The 23566-nt window shown below is 55.4% G+C and overlaps 1 protein-coding gene across 1 annotated transcript in view; it reads right to left on the bottom strand.

Moving 5' to 3' along the window:
• Positions 1-287: 287 nt before the first annotated feature.
• Positions 288-23566, bottom strand: part of CACNA1E (calcium voltage-gated channel subunit alpha1 E) — an 86665-nt gene continuing 63386 nt past the window's right edge. Inside the window, exons 30-48 of the mRNA XM_058842826.1 lie at positions 23246-23447; positions 22893-23057; positions 22312-22422; positions 20873-20956; positions 20665-20790; positions 20421-20486; positions 18637-18728; positions 18333-18498; positions 18037-18164; positions 11619-11715; positions 9844-9949; positions 7741-7848; positions 7167-7267; positions 6790-6896; positions 6132-6240; positions 4618-4746; positions 3078-3258; positions 2809-2999; positions 288-1543 (exon numbers count right to left, since the gene is read on the bottom strand). Of these exons, the coding sequence (XP_058698809.1) occupies positions 1004-1543; positions 2809-2999; positions 3078-3258; positions 4618-4746; positions 6132-6240; positions 6790-6896; positions 7167-7267; positions 7741-7848; positions 9844-9949; positions 11619-11715; positions 18037-18164; positions 18333-18498; positions 18637-18728; positions 20421-20486; positions 20665-20790; positions 20873-20956; positions 22312-22422; positions 22893-23057; positions 23246-23447 (2809 nt within the window). The 3' untranslated portion in view covers positions 288-1003. The remainder of the gene's footprint in view (positions 1544-2808; positions 3000-3077; positions 3259-4617; positions 4747-6131; positions 6241-6789; positions 6897-7166; positions 7268-7740; positions 7849-9843; positions 9950-11618; positions 11716-18036; positions 18165-18332; positions 18499-18636; positions 18729-20420; positions 20487-20664; positions 20791-20872; positions 20957-22311; positions 22423-22892; positions 23058-23245; positions 23448-23566) is intronic.

Here is a 23566-nt window from a genome sequence, read left to right as displayed (position 1 = left end):
TCGGTCCTGCCCCCCCACCAAAGCAGGGTGTGCAGGCAGCAGGAGCCCCAAGGGGGCATTGTCAGATGATTAAAACAAATCTATGTATGTGTATATCTTTATATATACAGCATATAAATTTATATACACACACACACCCCGTATATACACACACAGGCACACCTAGAGTTCTCCGTATATAAATAAATATATGTCGGGGGGACACAGGATACATTCGGCAGCACTGAGCCCCCCCAGCCCCAGCAGAAACCAGTTTTGCCGCCCTCTGGCAGCCAGAGCTGCTCTGGTCTGTCTGGGTGCATCCCAACCCCTCATCCCCTGCGCCCCACCATCGCATCTTGCCCCTTTTCCAGGCAGGATGAGACCCTCAGGGAGGGAAATTCAAAGCCACAGCAGCACAAGCCCAAGCGACAGAGCGAAGGGGGTCCCTTGCATCCCTTTGCCGGGACTCTCCGGCCACAGGGAGCAAAAAAACCATCGGGATGAGCTTTCCCGGGGATCCCTCTTGGGGCAGGGCCGGGGGGGGCTCTCCCTTGTCCCCCAGCACACGAGCCCGGCCGGGCCGCTCTGCTGCCCATCAAATGCTTCTCTGTGCAGAAAAAAAAAGTGATAGTAATAAATGAAAGTCGACAGATTTTAATACTTTTTTTTTGCACAAAGACTTTTTTTTTCTTTTTCCCATTTCTTTCCTTTTTTTTTTTTTTGTTGGTGGGTCGTTTTGTTTTGTTTTGTTTTGTTTTTTCCTTCCCCCTCCGTTCCGGTCAGTTTGGGTTTTGGGGATCTTTTTTGTTTGTTTGTTTGCTTTTTTTGTTGTTGTTATTTTTTTTGTTGCTTTCCCCTCTTTTTTCCCCCCCGCTGCGTTTGGTTTTTTGGTTTTTGTTTGTTTTTCAGTTTCATTCCCAGGCGTGGCGAAGAGCATGCATTGGAGAAGGGCGGGTCGGGGAGGGGGGAGAGGCAGCCGAGGTGGGGGTCGGGTTTTGGGTGGAGGGGGGTTTGGCAGCTTCTAGCACTTGTCATCTTCCTCGGTGTCGCTGAGCACGTCGATGCTGGCCCCGCACATGACGCCTTGCGCCGCTCCTCGCCGCCGCCTCCGGTAGTGCCCATTGGGCATCTGCCAGCTGTGCCGCAGCGGTGGCGCCGAGCCGATGGTGTTGGAGCGGCCCAGGCTGGTGGCCACGGCCGCCTCGAAGGTGAGCGTCTCCTCCTCACCGCAGTCTGAGGCGTGCGAGTCGTCGTGAAGTGCCAGGTAGGGCTCAGAGATGTAGCGCTGCGGCGTGGACTGCCGGCTCTGCTTCCCCGCCGGGGAGCTGGAAGACTCGGTGGGAGCGGCCGTGTTGGGATCCAGAGTGGAGGAGAGCAGCGGTGAGCCCCCCTCGCTCTCGTCGGCGGGAGGAGAGGTGTCCCCGGCGTGCCGCAGCATGGAGGCGTAGGACAGGAGGGGACGCGGCTTGGGGGGCACCGGGGGCAGCTGGCGGCGGCCTCGTCGGGGCGTGCTGGTGTCCGAGATGGAAGGGATGGAGCTTTCGCTCAGGGAGCCCATGCCCTGCAAGGCACCGGGAAACGCTGGGGGATGCAGGCGGCACCGCCCGCCCTCTCCCCACAGTGCTCTGAAAAGCATCTTGAAAAGGTGATTCTGCCCTGTGGACATGATTTTCTGAACCTGAGAGAGTTTCAAGCTCTCAGGGGCTGATCTGTTCCCAAGGGAAATGTCTTTCGGGAACTTTTCTCTCTCAAGAAAGAAGAACAAGGTTTTACTTTCCCAAACCAAGACACAGATGTTCTGAGAGTTTTTGTGAAGAACAAGGTTTTACTTTCCCAAACCAAGACACAGATGTTCTGAGAGTGTTTTTCCCTTGTCCCACCAATGAAATAAGAAAAGTGTTGTTCCTTCTACCAATCAGGTTAACCTGCATCGGAACACCTTATAAAAAGGGTTGAAAAACCCCAAAATAAAGGCTTTGCCTGATGAAATAAACCTCTGGCTGCTGTGTGTGATTCAAACCCTCGCTCTATACTTTGTCCTCTAGCGACACTGCCCCATCCCTGCCTCGGGGGTCTGTCCCACGATGCCTGCAGAGCTCACCATGGTCTGCAGCTTCCCCACAAACCCATCACACCCCACTGATCTCTGCGGTGCCCAGGGACGGGGCCCAAGGGAACAGCATGGAGCTGCTGCAGGGAAGGTTTAGGTTGGACACTAAGGAAGAAGTGCTTCACCCCAGAGGGTGCTCAGGCACTGGAAAAGGCTCCCCAGGGTCACAGCACCAAGACCGACAGAGCTTAAGATGCCCTCAGACAACACTCTCGGGCACACGGTGGGACTCTTGGGGCTGTCCTGTTCAGGGACAAGAGTTGGACTTGATGACGTGCTCTGCTTCAACTCAAGATATTCTGATTTCATGCTCTTGGTGGTCAAAAGCAGAAAGCCCTCCCAAACCCACTGTAGGAAGAGCTGGCGGCTCTCCGTCTGCTGCTCTCCATGGGTGGCATCTCCACGGGTGGCTTCAAGCTCACTCAAGCACCGGCACCTCCAGGCTCGTGTGGCTGGGACACCTTGACCTCGGCAGGGAGCGGATGCCACAGCAGCAGGAGGATCAGCATGAGATCCACCCCTGTCCCCAAATGCTCTGCAGGGTGCCCGAGCAGCCCCAGCCTGCTCAGCTCAGGGGACACACAGAGATGCCACCACCAGGAGACGAGACGGTTCAGAGCTCCCAGAATTTGGGCTCATCTTAGCGGTTTTGGCAAGGAAGAAAGCTTCTTTTCTGCTCTTCCCTTTATGCTTAGGAAGGGATCTCTGTCACCCACCTGTCTGCTGGGTGTCTGTGACCTGCCCTCGCTGGGTGACCGGGACTCGCGCCGCCGCTCCGGCGACTCCTCCTGCGCCTGGGGACTCCTCTCCTCGGAGTTGCAGCGGGAGATGTCAGGGGACAGCAGGTGCTTGCGCTCTTTGGATCGGCCCCGCTCCCTGCCCGAGCGGTGCCCCTCGGACCGGTGGCCTGCAGGACGTCCACGTCAGTCCCCACCATCCCCTCTGCAGAGGCAGGGAGGGATTTGGGGGGATTTTTTGGGCTCACCCGAGTCAGCGTTGAGGCGCCGGGCGGACAGCTGGAGCGAGGAGTGGTAGCTGCGCCGGCGGGACTTGTAGGTGTTGTCGCTGCTGCGCTCCATGGAGAACTCATCCAGCCAGGAGCTGTTGGGCCGCTTGTCCCGGATGGTGGAGAACGATCTCCTCATGGAGCTGGTGTCTGTCACCACCTGCAAGGAACCCCGGCCAGCCGGGGACAGCATTAGAGCCAGGGGTCGAGAATGACCAGCTCACCCCCACCACGGGGATGGCCACCCTGTGGGATGGGGAAATTCAGGGTGGGGAGCAGCCAGCCTGGGAGCAGGCCCCCCCAGATAATCTCTGCACAAATCAGGGGTGGGAGGAGAGCGGGGTTTAGCCTTGGAGCTCGTAGGCTCCCCTTCCCCAGCCGGCTGGAGCTGTGCTGAACAAGCAAAGCCAGCAGATCCAAGCCCAGGGGAGAGCAGCAGCACCTCCTGCTGAGGGTGGGGACCAGACCATTGCCCCCCAGGCTGCATCCCCAGCATGGAGTCACAGGGTCAAGAGGAGCAATCACTGAAAAGATTGTTGGCACAGAGGGGTCCCCCAGTGTCCCTTGCTCTGGGTTCATTTTTCCAGCTGCCACCACTTTTCCACACGCCTCCCCACTCTCCCTTTATTCCCACATCCCCATCCCTTTCCCCTGCACTCATTCCCTGTCTCCCCGCTCATGCTGTTGTTCTATCTCCCCTTTCCTTTTCTTTCTCCCTCCCATGCTTCTCCTTCCTACTTTCTCCCCTCGTTACACCCTGTGTTTTCACGTTATGGGGAAAACATCCTCTTCTTCCGCACTTCCTTTGCTTAATTCCAGCAGCTCTTTGCCACTGCAGCCTGAGGCTGTTCTCCGTCTCCTCTCACCTTTCCTGCTCCCATCCCCTCCTCCTGGTCATCTCCTTTGCTGCAGGAGGGCCAAGAAAGCCCAGGAGACAAAGCCTCCCTTTGTCTTCATCCCCCCACAAAGTGCCACACCAGCACCTGGTGCCTGCACCAAGGTGAGAAAACAGACCCAGAGATTTCACAGCAACAGCAAACCCCAAAAAACATCTGCATCTGGGGGGAGGCTGAGCACAGGACAGAACAACAGAGAAACCAGGCAGACAGATGAGGAGGTGAGATGTGGCCTGGGTTCCCCTGGACACACAGAGAGGTGCACGTGTTGGGACAACGGGAAAGGACGGAGAAGGCGTTTCATCACCTGTGGTCATCTGACAGCTCCTCAAACCTCAGCCAGTGCCCAGGGCCGGAGGGAAGGAGGGGGTGTCCCACTGTGGGGAGAACCTGACGCCTCCTGGCGTGGTCCTGGACCTCCCCCATGAGCCAGGAGATGGATCCCCCAGGCTGCTCTCTGCTGCCAGGGCAACAGCAGCTCTCCTACTTGTGCAGCACCCAGAGAAGGGGAGAAGCTCCGATATCAGGGTGCTGGGGATGTCACGGGGCTGGGCTCAGAGAGAAGCCCCAGCGTTTTCTGGCAGGCTTTGATCAGACCTGTGGGGGGCTTTGCTTGGTTTTACCTGGGGATCCACAGTGAGACGAGGCATGGAGGAGGCCCTCCCAGAGACAGCGTGGTCCTGAGTGTCCACGGGAAGGTAGCTGCCACGGTTAGAGGGCTGCACTCTTTGAAACTCCCTAACCTCTGGCTCCTGGAAACAAACACACAGCCAAGCTCTTGGGATGGGCTTGGAACAGGGCAGCGCGCTGCTTCGGCTCTCTCGGCAGGGGACAGCCCTGCTCAGCCAGGGGCAGAACTGAAGTTGGCCAAAAACAGGTGGTAAAACACTGCCACAGGTTGCCCAGAGAGATTGTTGATGGATTCTCCGTCTCTGGAAGTGTTCAAGGCCAGGTTGGATGGGGCTCTGAGCAACCTGATCTGGTTGAAGATGTTCCTGCCCGTGGCAGGAGGGTTGGAACTAGATGAGCTTTAAAAGGTCCCTCCTGACCCAAACTATTTGATGATTCTATGAAAAACAGAGTCTAAGCCATTAGAATTCATCACATTGCCACTGAAAAATACTCTGCAGCTCACAGCCCCCAGCTGAGCCCTGATGTGGCGCTTCAGGCTCGCCTGATGGCCAGCTGCCCTTGCACCTCTACAGTGGAAACCCTGCCTGGCTCTGGGGACACCCTGATTGCCCAGGGTTTAACTCCTTCTTTTGCCAGGAGGGGATGAATGGATGGGATTTTACCTCTGACCCTGCTTCAAAAGCTTCCTGGCCACATCCCTGTTAGAAGAGCACTTCATACGCTTCAGTTAATTCCCAGTTTTTCAGGGACTCTGTGGGTGTTCATCTTCACTCACGGTGTCCAGGAGACGGGCACAGAGTGACCCTGGAGGTCACTAGAAGGTGACTTTATGGGGGCAGGGGGAGTCACATCTGCCACCTCTCTGGGTGGCCGGGGCAGGGGACGCCTGGCTGTGTCACACACAGGTGACACAGAGCTCCTGGGGACACGGGCTGGGCAGGGCTGGGGGTGCAGCACACCGCAGCAGGCGGTGCAGGAACGCACAGGCAGACATGGAGATGTGTGATATATATAGATATGTGATATATATAAATATGTGATATATATATATACACACACAGACAGACAGGCCGGCACGTGCGCGAGGCCGGAGAGGGCTGCTCCTGCTGGAGACAGTTTGACAGCTTGGTTGGGGACTGGGGACACCACCACTGACAACAAAATGGACACGAATCCGAAAACATCAGATACCATCACTCAGCACGGGGTAACCCACTGACATGAGTGCTCAGTGGAAAAAACAGCCTGTGGAGAGAAGGATATTTTACTGCATGACACTGGTCATGGCTCTAGCCCCAAAAGCACCTGTGCTGCCTGGCCCCATGGATCAGGGCAGGTCCAGGGATGGCCGTGTCCCCAGTGCCAGAGGCGAGGACGTCCAGGGGTATTTGTCCCGTGTTTTTTTGGATCTGTGCGTGACCCAGCAGCTGCCATCCCTCCCCACGCCTCCCCGTGCCCACCAGCATCCGTGCTGGGGCTGCAGAGGAGCAGTGCATGGCTTTACCAGAGACTGGTGCTCCTGGAACTGCTCCTGGGCCGGATCCATGCACGCCAGCTGGAAGATCTCCTGTGGCGAGAGCGGGCTCAGCGAGGGGAACCCTCCTCGGCTGCTCCTGCAAACACAGCCCAGCTTCAGGGAGGCCACAAGCTGCCTGCTGCCATCCCTGGGATGGCCTCTCCAGCAGCTCAGGGCTGGGGAGCCCCATGCCTGCCCCCGAGGCTGTTGGGACCCCATGTTTGAGATCACGTTCCCTGGAGAGCTGAAGTGGTGCCCCGAGCCCTGCAGCAGCAGTGGGACATCCCAAGAGCAGTGACAGAAACTCTTATCACCTCATTCCCACCAGCCAGGGTGCTGGAATCCCCCACTGAGCCTTCACCCCCCACTCTTCAACAGCTCCTGGGGTTCAGCTTCACTCCTGGGCTGATGCTGCACAGGATGATCACACCCAGGGTGATCCTGCAGGAAGAGCATCCACAGATCCCCCTTTGCCACCTCAGCTGGTGATGCTGACACACACCAGGTACCTGGAATCCCTCAAAAGCTTTGTGCCAGAAGATTTCTCCCTGCTCCCAGCAGCAATTTAACCCCTTCTGCAGCCCAGTGCCAGATCCAAGAAGGAAACCAGGGCTGCAGGAAGAGAAAAGTGAGGGGCAGTACTCACAGGCCCGAGAGGGTGTCCTGCTGCAGGTACGGCAGAGCCTTGGCATTGGAGATGATCTCCTGCGGCAGAGAGGACGGCTCCATGCGCTGGAACATGGGGGCATTTTTCTGCATGGGAGAAAGGGAGAAACTGAGCCTGTAGGAAACGTGGATGAGCATCCAGTGCTTCCCCAGCCAAGCTCCCACCACTCAGAAAGAGGACACCGCGCCCATGTTCTCTGTCAGGGACTGAGGATGATCACAGACACACCTTGTAGTCCCCAAACCCTGACCTACACCGTTGTTTTCATCCCAGCTGGCTGCATGTTTGGGTTGGGAGGTGGTGGGAAGAGGAGAGGGTGATCTGAACGTCCCTGTCCTGCCCTGGCTCAGCCTCACCTGCTCCTCCAGCTGCTGCCGCTGCTTCTTCGCCTTGCTCTGCTTGTAGTAATCCATGATCATCATGGCTGCATATATTTTCCCAACAGTCAGGTCAGAGGCTGGGAACGTGAGAGGGAACAAAATGGGGTCACTTTTGTTGTAAGAGAAGGCACCAAAGTGGTTCGTGGGGAGAGACCTGCTCTGGGATACCCTGGTGACCCTCAAACTCTTCCCAGCATTCCAAAAGAGAGAGTGCCGAGCACCCAGACGCTCCCCAAGGAGATAAAACAGGTGAAGATGGCTTGAAATCATCATCCTCAGCCACCAAGGCACACATCCTCATCATATCACCAGGTGTGCTCAGCTTCCCTCCCCGCTATGCTCCAGAGAGGATTTACAGGGGACCGTGGCTTTGGCAGGAGTGGTTTTCCAGAGAGTTCCCAAGCAGAACAAGGCAGAACAAACCCTTTCCCCGCTTCTCCCTGAGCTGGGGATGGGTCTGGCCAGTCCCCACCTCCCTTTGGGAAGAAGTTGCTGTGGGGATGAGGGGAATTTGAAAGCAATGACAGCCCCCCCCCCCCCAGAGACTCACTTTTTGGCATGGGTACCAACAGGTCAAGCATCTTCTGGGACAGGTGAGGCCAAATGGTCAGGATCTCCTTTTGAAGCTCGGAGTCCAACTGCTGCCAATCTGCACCACCTTCAACAACAGGGAGCAAAAATGGCCCCCCACACGTCAAACCTTGGCACCAGGCTCCAACCAACCCCCCTTTTCCCATCCTGAAGCGAGGTTCCATCTCAGCATCCATCTCTCTGGGCTGGGAGGGCCATCTTGCATCAGCGAGCCCTGCTCCCACAGGGAAACTTTCCTACCATCCCTTCCATATGTGCCTCCATCTCCCCATCCCCTGCCCTCCCACTCAAAGCTGCCACCTTCAAGCTTGCCTTGGGTCCATCTCTGCAGCTCCAATCCTACTCCAGCCCACACACACCTGCTGCTGCTGCCCCACTTTCTTTTTGCTGGGGAGCAGATCATGTGCTGGTGGAAGAGCAGCTCTGCTTGGTAAATCCCCAAGAGCTTGGTGAGGCTGTGCACAAAGAGCAGAGCTCCCTGGCCAGGGCTTTGCTGAGCTTAGGAAGCCCTGGGATCATCAGAAGCTCTCAATGCGTCCCAAAAGAGTCCCCCAAGCACGGGGCAATTTGGGTGAGCTGTAGGAGACCCAGGTTTAAATCTCTGCTTTGTCTAGAAGGGTTTGAACCCATGGTTGCTGTCTGAGCACTGGGCTTTGGATGGTGTCTTGCCCTGGGTTGGATTTTCTTCCAATAGCTGAGCTGTTCCTAGGGGATGTTTTATTGAAAATGCCATGTTCCTGCGGGAAGTTTTTGATCTGATGAATCACAGCCTTTCCAGCAACAATAACAAAACAGGTTTTCCTGCTTTGAACACTTTATCTTCCCTGAGAGAGAGAGAGATTTCTTTTCCCCAGAGCCTAAGGAAGCCAAGCACATATTTTCCATCCATGGTTTGGCTTTTTACATGGGGAGGAAGGGGAATTCTCTTTCCTCCATTACACAGTGGACATAAAGCTGTTTCTTCTCTTTAGAAACAGCTTCTGGTGAAGAATACTCTACCTCTTCCCTAAAAAAATAGACTTTTTTAAACAGAAAATGGCAGAAATTTGCCTGTTCCAGGTACTTGCTCCCACCTGTGTGCATCCAGGCTCTGGGCAGCCAATCCCAAATTAGCTGTGAGGTCCTCAGCCCAGCCAAAGAGAAAGGGACTTTTTGCAAGGTGATAGGACAAGGAAGAATGATTTTAAGCTGAGTCAGGGTAGATTGAGATTGGATATCAGGAAGAAATTCAGAAGGTGGGGAGGCCCTGGCATGGGTTACCCAGTGAAGCTGTGGCTGCCCCATCCCTGGACGTGTCCAAGGCCAGGGTGGCAGAAGGTGTGGCAGAAGTCAGGGGGATGGAACAGGATGATCTTTAAGGCTCTTTCCAACACAAACCTGTTGGGGTCAGAGATGTAAGATATACACCTTTATCTGTGATGTCTAACTCTGACACCCAGGAAAGCACTGAATTTCACACAGCACTGTGGAGCCAACTGTTAGAGTCAGGTAGAGAAACTGAGAATGTGTGTAAACTAGCGAGTTTCCTTGAGTCACTGGGTGAGAAAGTTAAAGTTTAAGGTTTAAACTGGTTTAAGAACAGAAGACAAAATGGAGGATTCAGGGTGTTGTGTCTTGTCCTTCTTCTTCCTTCTTCATCTTCTTCTTCCTTCTTCATCTTCTTCTTCTAGAGGTTTTTGGGTAGTAGTGGGTGATTGGGTAGAAGATGCTGCAGTGCAGCACACAGGTGTTGGGTCATTAAGAAAAATAATTTACTTGGCATTTGTTAATTGGGTAAACAGACATATAAAAGACCTTGAAGATCTTTGTTGGCCATTTTGTGCCTTTCTATCTTAGTGCACGTAGCTCCTTGTACCTTGTATACATGTAATGCAGATAAGAGAATAAACAACCAAGTCTGAACAAGAGAAAACTGCCTCCCTCTCATCAATCTCAGTCCAAGAGGAGAAAGAACCCAACCACGAGTGTCCTACAGAGACAAAACCATCCTGGGGCTGTACAGCAGGACCGTGGTGACTCTGTAACCCTGCTGGCCCTGCCCCCTTTCTGCCCCAGCCTTTACCTTTGGCAATTTTGATGTCCAAGGCCGTGCGGATCAGCGCCATGAGGGTGGAGGTGAAGTGGACTGTCATGTCCTCGGCCACGGGCATGTTCATCAGCACCAGTCTCTGCGCAAGAGAGAGAAGAAAACAGCGGACGGAAAACAATATCGAAAAACACATCGACCAGGCTGGAGGAAAAGAAATTAAACATTAAACAAAAGGGGGGGAAATAAAAAAAAAAAAAAAATCGAAATTAAAAAGAAAATAAAAATAATAAAAAAAAAATAAAAAAGCAACAAAGAGTGTCAAAACAGCACAGCCAAAAAAGAAGGGCGAGGATCACCCCCACTGCCCCCCCCCCGCCTCCCCGGCTCCTTCCACCCCAGGACACCGGCTCACTGCCTTCCAGGGCTCCTCCTGCGCCCCAGGAACGGCCCCTGAGCCCCCTTCCCCACGGCACCACGGCTGCCACACAACCCCCTGGCACTTTTGGGAAGACACACCTGATCCATCAGGGATGCGGGCATGTGGGATGTGCGGGAAGGGGAGATGGGCTCAGGTTTCCGTTCCCGGGTGGTTTGGCTTTCCAGCTCTCAACCCTTCCCACCTGGGGCAGGGGAGAGGAGGGTCCCTAACCTCCAGGGACTTCAGATCGGCTGGATTCCTCTAGCATGCTACATCCTGGCACTCCCTTTTTGCGTCTTTCAGAGATGAAGTTTGCCAGCACATGCAGGGGGTCCAAATTATCCACGGGTGAGGAAGGGAAAGGAAGGGAATGGGAGGGTGGAAAAAGTGCAGAGGGAAAGAGAAAAGGGCAACCAAGGCAGGTTAGACACGCCATGCTCCTTCCCCACCCTGGGCAGGCGGGGTGCAAACCGAAGTGACCAGATCCACTTTCCAGAGAGTATATTTTGCTTTGTGAATACCTTGGGTCAGCCCTTCCCTGCCCATTCCTTTTCACCCAGCTTCTCATGTCCCTTTCCTGCTTTCAAGGCTCCCTTTTTCCCCCTGGAAAAGTGTGATGGTGGATGCGTGCTTGTGTGAGCAAACACGTGAGAGCCGGAGAGGGTGGAAGCATGTTTGGAAGTGTGCAGGAATCCCTTTGTGCTAGCCCTGCTAAAACGCCAAAAAAAACCCCTAATTTCCTCCTGGACAACAGATCCTCCTGCAGCTCTGGGTGGCCTCAGAAAGTCACGCAGCTCCCACAGCACATCCTCCACGGCTTCTGATCCATGTCTACACAGCCAGGACCTGACTGACAGCCACCACTCCAGGTGAGACAGCTCAGAGGTGCCTTTGGAAGGCCCCTGGCTTTGCCTTGCACAAGCCATCCCTGGGATAACCCCTGCGGATGGTCCTGGCTCCTCACGCACAGCTCCTGTGGGATTTGGGATTTGACCTGCTTCCCATCTCCATGGGCTTTGCGCTGGCTGGGAGGAGGATGGTTCCGAGCCCCTGGGGGTGAACTCCTAACTGGGAGACTCCTAACTGGGCTACAGGGTTGCTCTCACCTCACCTCACCTCCTCCAGCCCTCCCACTTCCACCCTACCGCTGATCCTGCCCCCTTTCCTTTTCCCCCTGGGAGCTGCGAGCGACCACGGCAGCGTCCCGTGCGTGGGCAGTAGAGACCAGCCAGCGAGGCCAGCGCTCTTGTGGGCTCACCAGGCTCCCCAGGAGTGAGCCAAACACGTGTTGGACACCCCAAAAACTCCCCGGCTTCCCCCGGTCCCACCTCCCGCAGGTGCCCCGGCTCCTGCTCGGCTCTAACCCCCAGAGAAGGAAGGGTTGATCTACCTTATAGGCCACTTTGGAGGGACATCTCTTGCCGAGGCCTAGCGGTGGTGACATAAGAGTCAGCATTTCATACATCTCAGTGTAATGGATTCGGCCACTGCTCATGGAGGGGGGAAGGGGAGGGAGGGAGATGCAGAGAGAGGAGGCATTCCCAGAGAGCGGAAAAAAAAACAAAACAAAAACAAACGTACAAACGGAAAAAGAATAGTACAGGAAAAACAGGAGAGAAAAAAAAAAAAAAAACAAAAACAAAACAAAAAACGAACGGACAAACAGGAAAAGAACAGGAAACCCGTTAATCAAGGCAAATCATACGTGAGAGACTGTCCTGATGTGGATTTATAGCACTGCTCACACAGACCCAGGAATGCTGGCAGAAAGCAACTCACCCCTCTCCTCTCTGCTGCTGGCCTCAAGCGCCTGTCTCGCTACCAGCCTGGGACGACTCCTCTGGTCTCAACCCCTCTCCTAAAGCCCTCCAGCAGCCCCCACCTCGTCCCACAGGTTCCAGGGCTGTGTGCGAGTGGTATAAATCAGATACACGGCACTCGAGCCATGGGTTATTTGAGATAAGGGTGCTTTGCACCACGGTGCTCTGTGGCCTCCGGAGCGTCTTCCCTCCCGGGGGGGTGCCTGGTATTGCTTGGCATGGCCACCTAACCCATAGCCAAAGGCTGTGTATCCCCAGCTCGTGGGGTCTATGCAATTGGGAGGCAGCATCTTGCATAGAAGGCAGTGGGCCAGGGTCACTTGTCAAAGGAAGATGCCCAGTTGCTTCCGTCTGGCTCTGCGGATGGACCACTTTCCCACCATGCACCAGTGCAAAAGGCATGCTGAATCGGCTGGAAAAAAAAAACCGGGAGGAAAAGTTGGGCATGCCATGCTCCCGCCCTGGCTCTCTCCCACATGCGGCTGCAAGTTCCACCAGGTTGGAGTTTAAAGAGTCTCAGCAGAGGCAGCTGTTTGGGCCTTCCAACATTGGGCTTCGTTTGGGTTTCCCACGGGACACCCCCACCCACCCACCCTTCCCCCTTGCACTCCTCTGCTCCGTAAGGACCTGCCTGGGATCGCTGAGAATGCCCCCAAAAACGGGCCGGGCCACCCAGGGCTGCCCTCTGCCAGGCTGGGGTAGCCAGGCTGTGTCTCCCTCTCTCTGCATGGCCACATCTCCCAAGGGTCCTGGGCTTGGTCACCTCTTCTTCCCCTCGTGCCAGGCTGCCAGCCTGTGCTGCAAGGTTCAGGATGGTCAATGGGCCGGGGCAACCTCGTGATGCCAAAGGCATCGACCCTCACCGCTGGGCCCATCTCAGCTGGGGTGCCCTGTGGGAGAGGGCACTGCCCAAAAATTTAGCATCCCCACGGGATCTCAGCTTCCTTCCTAGAATGTGCTCAGAGCAGCGTGGAAAGGGGAGATGAGATCTCCTCTCCTCAGGGTTTGGAAGCAGCCCCTTGGTCAAAAAGGGCCCTGCCAAGGTAAGTCCTGACATTTCAGATGTGAACAGAACTGGTGACAGGAGCTGTTTGGGGTGCAGAACGGGCTGGGCCAGTCACGTCCTAAAGATGGTTGATAACAACACTGGAGAATGATAAGCAGGATGATCAAGAGGAAATACCCTGGAGTCGGCAAGCAGCACCTTGGCAGAGCTGGATGCACCCCAGCTCTGGGTGAGATGACTAAAATTTTCATGCATGAATTCCATGCAAAAAAAAGGAAGCAAGACAGTGATCTTCCAGCCATCCTTCCTGGCAGGGGGAATTTTGGGGAACCCAGCACCAAACAGGCACTGCCTTTCATACTGAGATTCTCCACACGATGAAGGAGGAATGGAGTCCATGACAGGAAGACTTTGAGTCAGTGGCCAAGGTGGATCCCATGAGAACTGCACACTTTGCTGCTCCTCAGAGCAGAGATCTTGGAGCTTCCTGAGCAGCACAGCTGTGCCCAGACACCACCTCCCCACAGAGTGAAGCACAGGCAGGCAGGTGGAATGCCATCCATCCGAGCAGGATGGCTCCCAAGAGCTGGTCCAAGCACGGACACATCCAGGATGGGGGATCTGACCCATCCATCCATGTCTGGACAGAGATGTGGCTCATGGCTACAGCACAAGGTGGCCTTTAAAACCACCAGGGATTGATGGCTGGGCCCTGAGAGAAGCCTGTGAGTGGCAGAGGAGGAAATGTGGGAGACAGGACAGCTGTGGTTAGAAAGTAAGTGCCACACAGGCTGTTAGGCAGGGAGCACCAGGAGTGCTGTGAGAGTAGATTCAGGAAGAGGTGATGTCCACAGGGATATTATCTGTGGAGCATTCACCTCAACAGGCAGGGCAGGCTCACTGAACTGAAAGGTGTGCAAGCTGACTTGGCATTTTGGGATCTGGCAAGATGCAACAACCACATGGATGGATTTTTTTCATCTTTTGGGGATTGTTCCCAAAAGGAACCCCTGAAAATCTTCTGCTCTTGAAATATCTCCTGCACAGGGAGGAGGAGACTGAGGTAACACAAGGTGGAGATGGGGATGGTCTCCCCCACGTAGCAGAAGCTGTTCTCAGTACTTTGCTTCTGCCTCTCCTTGAGTTTATCCAGCTTCACCGCTCTGCCCATCCACAGTCAACAGAAATCCAATCACTCCGAGACTCCCACTTCCAAGGAAGCATTACAGCTACCCCTCTGAGCCCCAGGTGACCCAGCTTAGGAGAGCAGCATCTGCCAGTGGAGCCCTCTTGAGAAGGGCTCACCACTCCTCCTGAAGGTGTCTTCTGCCTGCAGGGACCTAAGCAAGTGTCCTCAGCCAAGCTGTCGTCTTTTGACAGGGATACAGCAGCAGAGAAGAGTGGAAAGACTCCAAGGAGCCCTTCCTGGAACAGATGACCCCTTCTGAGATCCTTGCAAGAAACCTCCTGTTCCTAAATACATCTTCCTAAATGTCATGACCAATCATCCGGGCCTTGTCTTCTTTGCGCCGCTTTGCCTCTGGCAAAACCGTCCCCGTGTCCAGCTGTGGAGGGTGACAGAGCTGTTGCAGGGCTGCCAGCTGGAGGAAAAGCCTTTCTGATGTTTCCAGAAGGGTGTGGTGACTACACCACGCTGCAGCAAGGAACTCTCCTCCTCCGCAGAGGCAAGAGCAAGGGCTGGGGTTGTCCGAGCTCCCTCATGCACATCAGATGCCGTGAGGGATGCAGAAGGAAGAGCAAGCTCTGTGATTCATAGGAACAGACAAAGGTGTCATGGCACTTCAGAGAATGAGGCAGGTGCAGGATTTTTCTCAGCTGTCACTCCAAAATAAAATTTAAAAAAAAAAAACCCTTCAAGTCAGAGAGACACAAAGGGACCAAGCCACTGGCCTGGACTCATGGCCAGCAGCCAGGAACTGAGCTCTAGGGAGAGGAGCTGCCAAGCTCCAGAGGTGTGCCCTGGAGTCACCATCTCCCAGGCAGATCCAGCAAGCTATGTGCAAGACTAGCACGAGTCCTGCTCCTCAGAGACGTGGTTGTTTGTCCTCCAAAGTGCCACACTTGAGGACAGGGCTGTTGGGTACAGCACAGCATCCCACAGGGACAGGGGGCCACCCTGGCCTTCTCGTCCTCCCCCAGCCCTCACTGTCCAAAACAACAGTAAAGTCCCCAACATCCTCCAGCCTTTGCTCCCTCCTTCCCTCCTCCTGAGGAGCAAACCCTCCCAAAAACCTCGTTGTCCCACGTGAGGTGCTTTGAGAAGTCAAGCAGGGACAGTGGCATTCAGCCTGGCGCCCCTCAGGGCTCTGTGCACCGGTGGAACTGGGGCTGGGGGCTTGCTGGGGGGCACAATTTGTCCAAACCCACCCCGGGAGGCTCTGAGCCCCCCCCTGGCCCCACTGATGCCTCCCCTGGAGGGGAACAGCTGCTGGCTCTGGGAGGCAGTGGACCTCTTTAAACTCGAAGGAAAGCAACGTCAGGGTTCCCTGGGGAGGCGCGGTGGCAGTGGAGCGGGGGGAAGGAGGGGTGGATGGTGTGTCCCGTGGCCAGGTTGTGGCGGAGGACTGGGAGGCAAACCTTGCACGCCACCCTGTAGGGGCAGTTCTCTCCTAGGCCCAGAGGAGGCGAGATCACCCGTACTAATTTGTACATATCCTTATACGAGATCCTGCCGCTGCAAAGGAAGCACAGGTGGGTTAATAGGACACTGAGAGGGTGGAGGGGAGGATGGAGAGCTTAACGGGGCCATCTGTGGGGCAAGACCCCCAGCAGAGCACAGCTCTTCTCCTTCTGGCTCTCTCAGACCCAGAGAGGAGAAAGCTGTGAGCATCAGCCTTTTCCACCATGAGAGCTGGCTCATATCTCCTCACACTTGTCCCATCTTCACCCTGGAGAAGGACAGTTTTGGTGGTGGACACCACCCCAGGACCCTTCCTCATCGTGCCCTGCGCCTGGTGGGAGGGGACTGGGATTTTAGACGGGGTGAGCCTGCAGCTTGGTGGAGTTCTAACCCCGTGGACTTGTGCCCCATCACATCAGCAGAGCCCCTGTCCTCACACAGCCAACTCTCTGAGACCCACGAGGTCCCAGCGAGGTTGGCAGCTGAGCCACTCGTGCCTCCAAGATCTGGGGAACCTGAGACAGGGAGGGATAATGTGACCAGCTGGTGGCTGTGGCACCTGGGGCTCTCGAGTCAGCTGCTGTGCTCCGACCACCAGCCCAGCTCTGCCAAGGGTGCACATTATTAGCAGCAAACCTTCCCGAACACACACCCCCCTTTCCTCCCACGGAAGCACATCTGCCCAGAGCCGGTGCAGCCATCCCAGGATACGGCCGTATCCTCCCGCACCGCGGAAACGAGGAAGCAGCCGAGGCAAAGAGCTGGCAGGAGGGGGTGCAGGATGCTGAGCTCCCCACCCTGCTCCAGCCCAGAGCCCTTTGGGAAGCGGGACCGCGTGGGGTGGAAGTGCTGAGGTGCAGCTGCTGCAGCCTCCCGGGCATCCTTGGACAAGCTCGGAGGGAAACCACGCGGGGAGGCAAAGAGCGGCGTTGCCGTCCTACCCAGCGCCTTTGCCTCTGGTTTCTTTCTCCTTGCTCTTCTCCCATCCCCTCTCCATGGCTGGCCAGAGATGAAGAACCAACCAGGACCCAACCATCTGGACAAAACCCATCCCTGCTCCCCCCTGGTGCTGGATGTTCTCTCCAGGAGAGCTCCGTGTGACGGTGTCGCTGTCGGGATGCGGTGGGAGCGGTTGGGGTGTACTCACCTGTTCCTGGCCCGGCACAGGGGCCAGGGCTGCCACCACCATGTCCCCTGACCACTGGCTGCAAGCATGGCTTGCTCAGGAATCAGAGGGGCACATGGCATGGATGGGACAGCTCAGGATTGTTTTACAGTGACTCCCGGACACCGACATGGGTGATGAGAGAGAGTCAAGTGCCTGGTGTGAAGAAACCCTTCCCAAGAGCCACCCCACAGCTGGATGTTCCTCTGCTCCACCTCCTCCCCTTTCTCTGGCTGGAGCTGACATTGGGCAGAAAAAAATACCTTGGCTGGGGCTGGTCTCGGGAAGGCAGGGCATGAAGAGTGGAGGCAGAGTCTCCAAAAGGAGCGTGTGTGGCTGCCAGGAGTTAAGCTGGCACAGGCTCCCTGGCTGTGGTGGATCACTGCTCCAAAAAGTCCCTGAGCTCTGGAAGGGGCCACACGAGGCACCCTGGTGTTGCTGGGGCTGAGTGAAAGGGAAAACACATTCCCAGAGCTGGGGCAAGGATCCCCCATTGCCCTAGGGATGCTTGGGACCATCTGAGGAGGAGGAGGAGCAGTGGAGAGCAAGGCCTCTGCAGCAGCAGGATCAGAGCCAAAATCTGGACATCCATGGTGTGTACGGGCCCCGTGAGCCCATTCCACGCTGGGGACAGGCTGCTGCCTCCAAATGGGAGCCCTGCTCTCCAAGGTCCTCATCAGCAAGGGCAGGAGTGCAGGATCTCCAGAGGGGTGAGTGGGCTGGCCAGCACAGGGCACAGCTCCCCAGACACGCCCCAAACAATGTCCTCTGCAGGTGCTTTGGCAGGAGCCCAGCAGATCCCCATGGGTGGGAACAAGCCTTGCTCTTATCAGGAGCTGGGGACTGAGGGATGGAGCCAGTCTCAGGGCAAAGGCTCCCAGCTGGTGCATGGGGACAGGGAAGGAGGCTGAGAGGGATTTGCCTGCTGGGCAGGGAGGAGAGGAAGAGCAGGAACGTCCAGCACTCAGGATGAACACCCCATGGCAAACTGAACATCACCCAAGACGCCTGTGCCACCAACCAGTACAAAAACCAGCTGCTGCCCTTGTAAGGACCACCAGCAGCACATCCCTGACTATCCCAGACATCACTGCAGTTCCAGAAGGAGAACTCAGAGAGCCTGGTTTAAAACCAGCTCTGAGAGGTTGCTTGGGAGAGAAGGAGCTGGCTACATACCACGCTGCTCGGTCATACTCTGCCCAGATCCGGACAAACTCATCCAGATGGTGAGGGCCCAGGATGGAGGAATCCCGTGTCAGGTATTCAAAGTTGTCCATGATGACTGCCACAAACAGGTTGAGCATCTAAATGAAAGGGGAAAAGGCAGAGAGGAAGGAAAGCAGGGGGGAGAGGAAGGAGAGAAGGGAAGGGAGAAAGAAGAAAGGGTGATTGTGGGAAGGTGGTGAAAGATGACCTGATGGCTGGGGTGCTGACAAGGGGGATCCCCAGAGCCTTCAGAGGAGGCAACTCACCAGGAAGGAGCAGAAGAAGATGAAGGACACAAAGTAAACATAGGCCAGGTCAGTGCCGCAGCGCTCGTTCTCGTTCTGCCCCGACGTCGCCGTCGTGTCCGGCTCGCAGCCTTTGCCTTCCAGGCAGGACAGCATGATCTCCTGCCACGCCTCTCCGGTGGCACTCCTGCCCCCAACACAGCCCTGTCAGCACCTCGTGGTGGCACGGATGGAGTCAGGGTGTCCCCAGGAGAAACCTCAACACCCCCTGCCCAAATTAAACACATCTGTGACATGCAGAGGAACGTTTTCCACGGCTGCTCACCTGAAGAGGAGCATGAGGGAGCCCAGGAAGCTGCGGAAGTTGTTGTGCCTGTTAATGTGGCTTTCCTCATCTAGTTTGATATTGCCAAAAACCTACAGAAGGGAGGAAAAGGGCTCAGCTCTCCAGGCAAGAGCTCGTCCAGCCAGGGAAGCAGCAGCACGTTCACATTCCCATCCTTGAAAACATTCCAGGTCCAGTTGGACAGGGCTCTGAGCAACCTGATCCAGCCAAAGATGTTCCTGCCATGGGGTTGGGCTAGATGGCCTTTAAAGTCCCTTCCACCCCAAAGCATTCTCTGAATCTGTGATTGCACAAAAAGAACCCCAGCAAACACAGGCTGGTGCACAGCCAGCGTGCCAAGGAGCTGGTGCCAGGCAGCCATGGGGGAAGGAGACTCTCCTCTCCTTGGCAGGGATTTGCTGTGGGTGGCAAAGGCTGCGAGAGGCTGAGCTACCATGGAAACAGGAGCACGGAGGGCCTGGGATCAGCTGAGTCCAACATCCATCCCTGGATGCCATCTGAGCACCACATGGCGCCCCAGCTATGCTGGAGGAGCAGGGACCAAGTCCCACCAGCCTGGCTCCGTGCTGGGTCACAGCCCTGGACACTCCCAGGAGCTTTTCCCTTGGTGGAGAAGTGATCCGTGATGCTGGGCTCAGGGAGAGCACTGCAGACAGGGTGGGGAAGGGCTCAGGGAGGGAGGGACAGACCCCACCATCCCCAAGAGCCAAGACAGGCAACAAAGATCAAACCATGGACAATATTCTAAAAACAACCCTCAGCCAAGGCTGTGGTAAGACATACTGAACATTCGTAAAGTGCCTCAAATTGGAAAAACGTGCTGTTATTACTGTTCAATATTTATTCCCCTTTCCCTGAACCTAAAAATACACCAACTGCAGAGTATTTTTTCCCTGTACAGGTTTTTTGGAATGTGTAATTGTAGAATATTTTCTGCCTCCAGCTATTTTGCTCAAATAACGCCCACAGACTTTACTGCTTGGGGATTTGTTCACAATGGTGTTAAAAAAAAATAAAAAATAAAATAAAATAAAATAAAAAAAAATCTAATACTACCACCCGGCAGAGAGGGGGGCTGAGTCAGATGGTGGCTGTTTAGGAGAACACCTGGAGCTGGTGCCTGGTGCCGAGGTATGTAGGACAGGGTGGCAAAAACCAGCCATGGCACTGGCAGATCCTGAGCAGCAGAGCTGCCAAGAAGAACGAGCCAGGGGCCTCTGTCATCCCCAAAAATCAGCTCTTGTCAGGTGCTGGGCACAGCTCATCGGGCAGCTCCACATCCCAGAGCTCGTCGTGGAGGGCGCTTTGTCACATCTCCAGCGTGGGATTTAGTCACAGCAGAGGCGAGCCAGCCCTGCCGCACGTGTGGAGCTGAGGGGCTCGGCTCACGTGCCTCTTATTCACCAGCTGGAGCCTGCTGAGATGACACCTCCCCACGCTCTGCAGAGCCCCCACCAGCTGGGAGGTCAGGGCAGGGCCCTGAATGTGAGCACCCAAACAGTGGCACAGCTGCAGGGACAAGACGGGTGGCAGACACCCAGCTGAGTCCCCAAGGTCACAGCTCCAAAGGTACCAGCTGGGAAGGCAAGTTGTGGAGCTCATGTGGGCAAGGCCAGGGCAGTTTCCCCAGGGCATGTGCAGCTCCCAGAGGAGCTGTTCCATCCTCAGCACCTCCTGGGTGCACAGGGCTCACTCCTGGTGCTGGGGACACGCTGGTGTCACCGTCTGTGCCAGAGGGACGCACACGGACACATCTGTCTCACCTGCATCCCAATGATGGCATAGATGAAGAAGAGCATGGCAATCAGCAGGCAGACGTAGGGGAGTGCCTGCAAGAGAAGCAGATGAGTCACCTCATCTCTCACAGCTCCAGCCCCAGAGGAGTACAAAACGCACAGGTGAGCTGTGCTGATCCATTTCTGCTACAAAACCTTGGGAACAGCCCATATTTGGGAGCAGCACCACATCCCTGTGGCCTGGGAAGAGGCCAGGGCACGTGAGACTGACCTTGAAGGACTGCACGAAGGTCCAGAGCAGGATGCGGATGGTGTAACCCTGGCGGAGCAGCTTGATGAGCCGAGCAGCCCGGAAAAGCTTCAGGAAGCTCATGTTGAAGCTGCTGGTGTTCACCAGCTGGGAGGAGATGAGAGGGTCAGAGGGAGGTGGGAGGTCCCACCACCACCCCACACCCCGCTGCTCCCAGCCCCTGCTTCACCTTGGTGTCCGTCAGGATGATCTCCGTAATGCTGCCGATGACCGTGATGAAGTCAAAGATGTTCCAGGTGTCCCGGAAATAATTCTGCAGAAGAAAGAGGGACAGAGGGAACGTGGATTTGAGCTCAGGGATGGCTGAAGGGTGCTGGGCCACAGGCCAGAGCTGCTCGTGGACAGTGGTGGGGACCTCGCAGCCCATTTGTATGCAGCCACGGAACACCGTCCTGTGTCTGAGACAGTGTCAGACCTGTCTGCAGCAAGCAGCTTCTCCTGGGAGATGATTCATGCATCCAACAGACCACCCTGGCAAATGGGAGCAGGAAAAGCAGCCACAGCCTAGGTCAGGCTGCAACAGCTCGACACATTGACCCTCACAGCCAGTCTCCTCTTCACAGACACCTGGACACATCTCAGCCCCTGCTATTTGTGCAGCAGCTGGTACAGGACCAAACGTGACCGTGACTGGTGCAAGGAGGGGGGCTAGAAACCCTCTTGATAGTGGACTTTGTCTCCCACAAGCAGCAAGGAATAGCTGAAGAAAAAGTGATCCGTGGTTTCAGATCCCAGATGAGCAGCCGGGAGCTTGAGGACTCTGAATCAATCAGGGAGGTCTCGCTGCTGCTTTGATGCATTAAGTTTTAGCTTCCATATTTTTCATATTCTGTGCTGCCTAGGTGTGTAGTTTTGAGCTTCATATTAAGTGTTAGTGAGCTCTTATCACAGAGCAGGTAGACAAAACAATTCCTTCTCCAGCTTGATACCAAGGATAATTATTACAAGTTTCAGGCCCAAAAGCAGAAATATCGCTGGACTGAAGAGAGAAAACAAGAAGGATGTGACTTCATAACCTGAAGCTGTAATTGGACAACTAACCCTGATATGCAGATGGACCAAAACTTATAAAAATGTGAGACCTCATGAGCAATCATCCATTTTGTGACCATTTTTAGGTCCATATTTGGTGTAGCCCTGGCCAGGCTCTTCTACTGCCCGAGGTGTGTCCTTGAAGGCCTTTCAATAAATACCTGCTTTATTCTTAACTCTGTCCAGCCTCTGTCCTAGGTCAGCCCTCAGGTCTGGTCCAGCTGGTTCAGCCCAAGGACAGAAATGCACCAGCCCCTCCTGCCTTGTGGGGACAAGGGAGCACAGCCAGCAGCACATGCAGCAGCAGTGGGCTCTACCAGAGCAGCAGCACAGAACATGCACAGTCCAGGCACACAGCACAAGGCAAGAACTAAAACATCAGTGTGGCTTCCCCCAGCAGCATCCAGCCCTGGGAGGTGCAATGAGAACCGAAGGATTCCAGGCCAAAAGCAGCTCTCAGGCCAGGATCCAAAATAAGTAGCAGCTTATTTACATTATTAACACCTTCCCCCTGTGATCTGTGCACTGCCAAAGTCCAAATTAACACCCTCATAAAGAGCAGGAGCAGGCACTCACCAGGAAGCCGAAAGCGATGATCTTGAGGACGCACTCCAAGGAGAACACCATGGTGAAGGCAATGTTCAGGTACTTCAGGGCCAGCTCGTAGGTGTAGGGAGCAGAATAGTACTGATGGAAACACAGACAGCACTAGCCAGGAGGGGGCCTGCCAGCCTCTTGGCTGATGACTGTCCCAGCACAGACCTGGCATGGCCTAGGTTTGCTGCCTCCAGAATTCCTTCCTTTCTTCACCCCTCCCTCAGGACAGGCCTGTGGTGGTCCCATGTTCCCTGGCCCGGTGGCATCAAGAACATCTCCTCCTTACTCTCTCCACCCCTCTCCCAGGACAGATGGCACTTCTTCTAAGAAGGGAGCACAGAGGAAATCCAGATCTGCCTGCAGTACTTAAAGGTCTAAATAATTTGGGTCATTTCATGTGCCACCTCCAGTTTGGGGTCCTGTGCTGTTTCAAGCGACTGTGCCAAGGGAATTCACACACAGACGCTGTCTCAAAGCATCTCCACACCCTCTGCTCCCATCCCGATTGATCCTACTGCTCCAAACACAAGAGGACAGCCTCACTCTGAGCACCAGCTCACCTTCATCATGAGCACCACGGTGTTGAGCGCTATCATGGCCATGATGGTGTACTCGAAGGACGGGGACACCACGAAGTGCCACACGCGGTACTGGAAGGTGTGTCTGTTCTGGGGCATGTACCGCGTCAGGGGCTTGGCGCTGATGGCAAAGTCAATGCAGGCCCTCTGCAACAAAATAACACCCATCAGACCTCATGGACACCTGGTGGCTGCCACAAATTCTTTCCTTCATGATCTTGGAAGGCAGCTGGCTCATGGGTTTCTCACCTTTTCGACAGCAAGGGAGCTCCGAGCTCCCAAATTGCTAAAAAAACCCCATGGAAATGTCCTCGTTCCCCCTCCCCACACCATACCTCGTTCTTCTCCAGGCTGCACTCCTCCATCATTTTGTCTCCTTGCTCTTGGAACGTGATGATGATGAGAGCCACAAAAATGTTGACGAAGAAGAAAGGGAAGACCACGAAGTAGACGACATAAAAAATGGACATCTCCATGCGGTTGCTGCGGCTGGGCCCGCGGTCCTCCTCCGTCACATCCACCGAGTGCTGCAGCACCCTGTGGGCAGAGAGGTGAAGAAAAGCAACCAGGGATACATCCATCACTTCCAGTGGGACCCAGCTCTGTCTGTCCATCGTGTAATGACAAGGGAAAGCTCTGTCCTAGTCTGCTTTCAA

Source organism: Poecile atricapillus, chromosome 7 (genome assembly GCF_030490865.1).
Source record: "Poecile atricapillus isolate bPoeAtr1 chromosome 7, bPoeAtr1.hap1, whole genome shotgun sequence".
NCBI lineage: Eukaryota > Metazoa > Chordata > Aves > Passeriformes > Paridae > Poecile > Poecile atricapillus.
The sequence above is the reverse complement of the archived record's forward strand: the minus strand, read 5'-3'. Positions and strand labels throughout refer to the sequence as shown.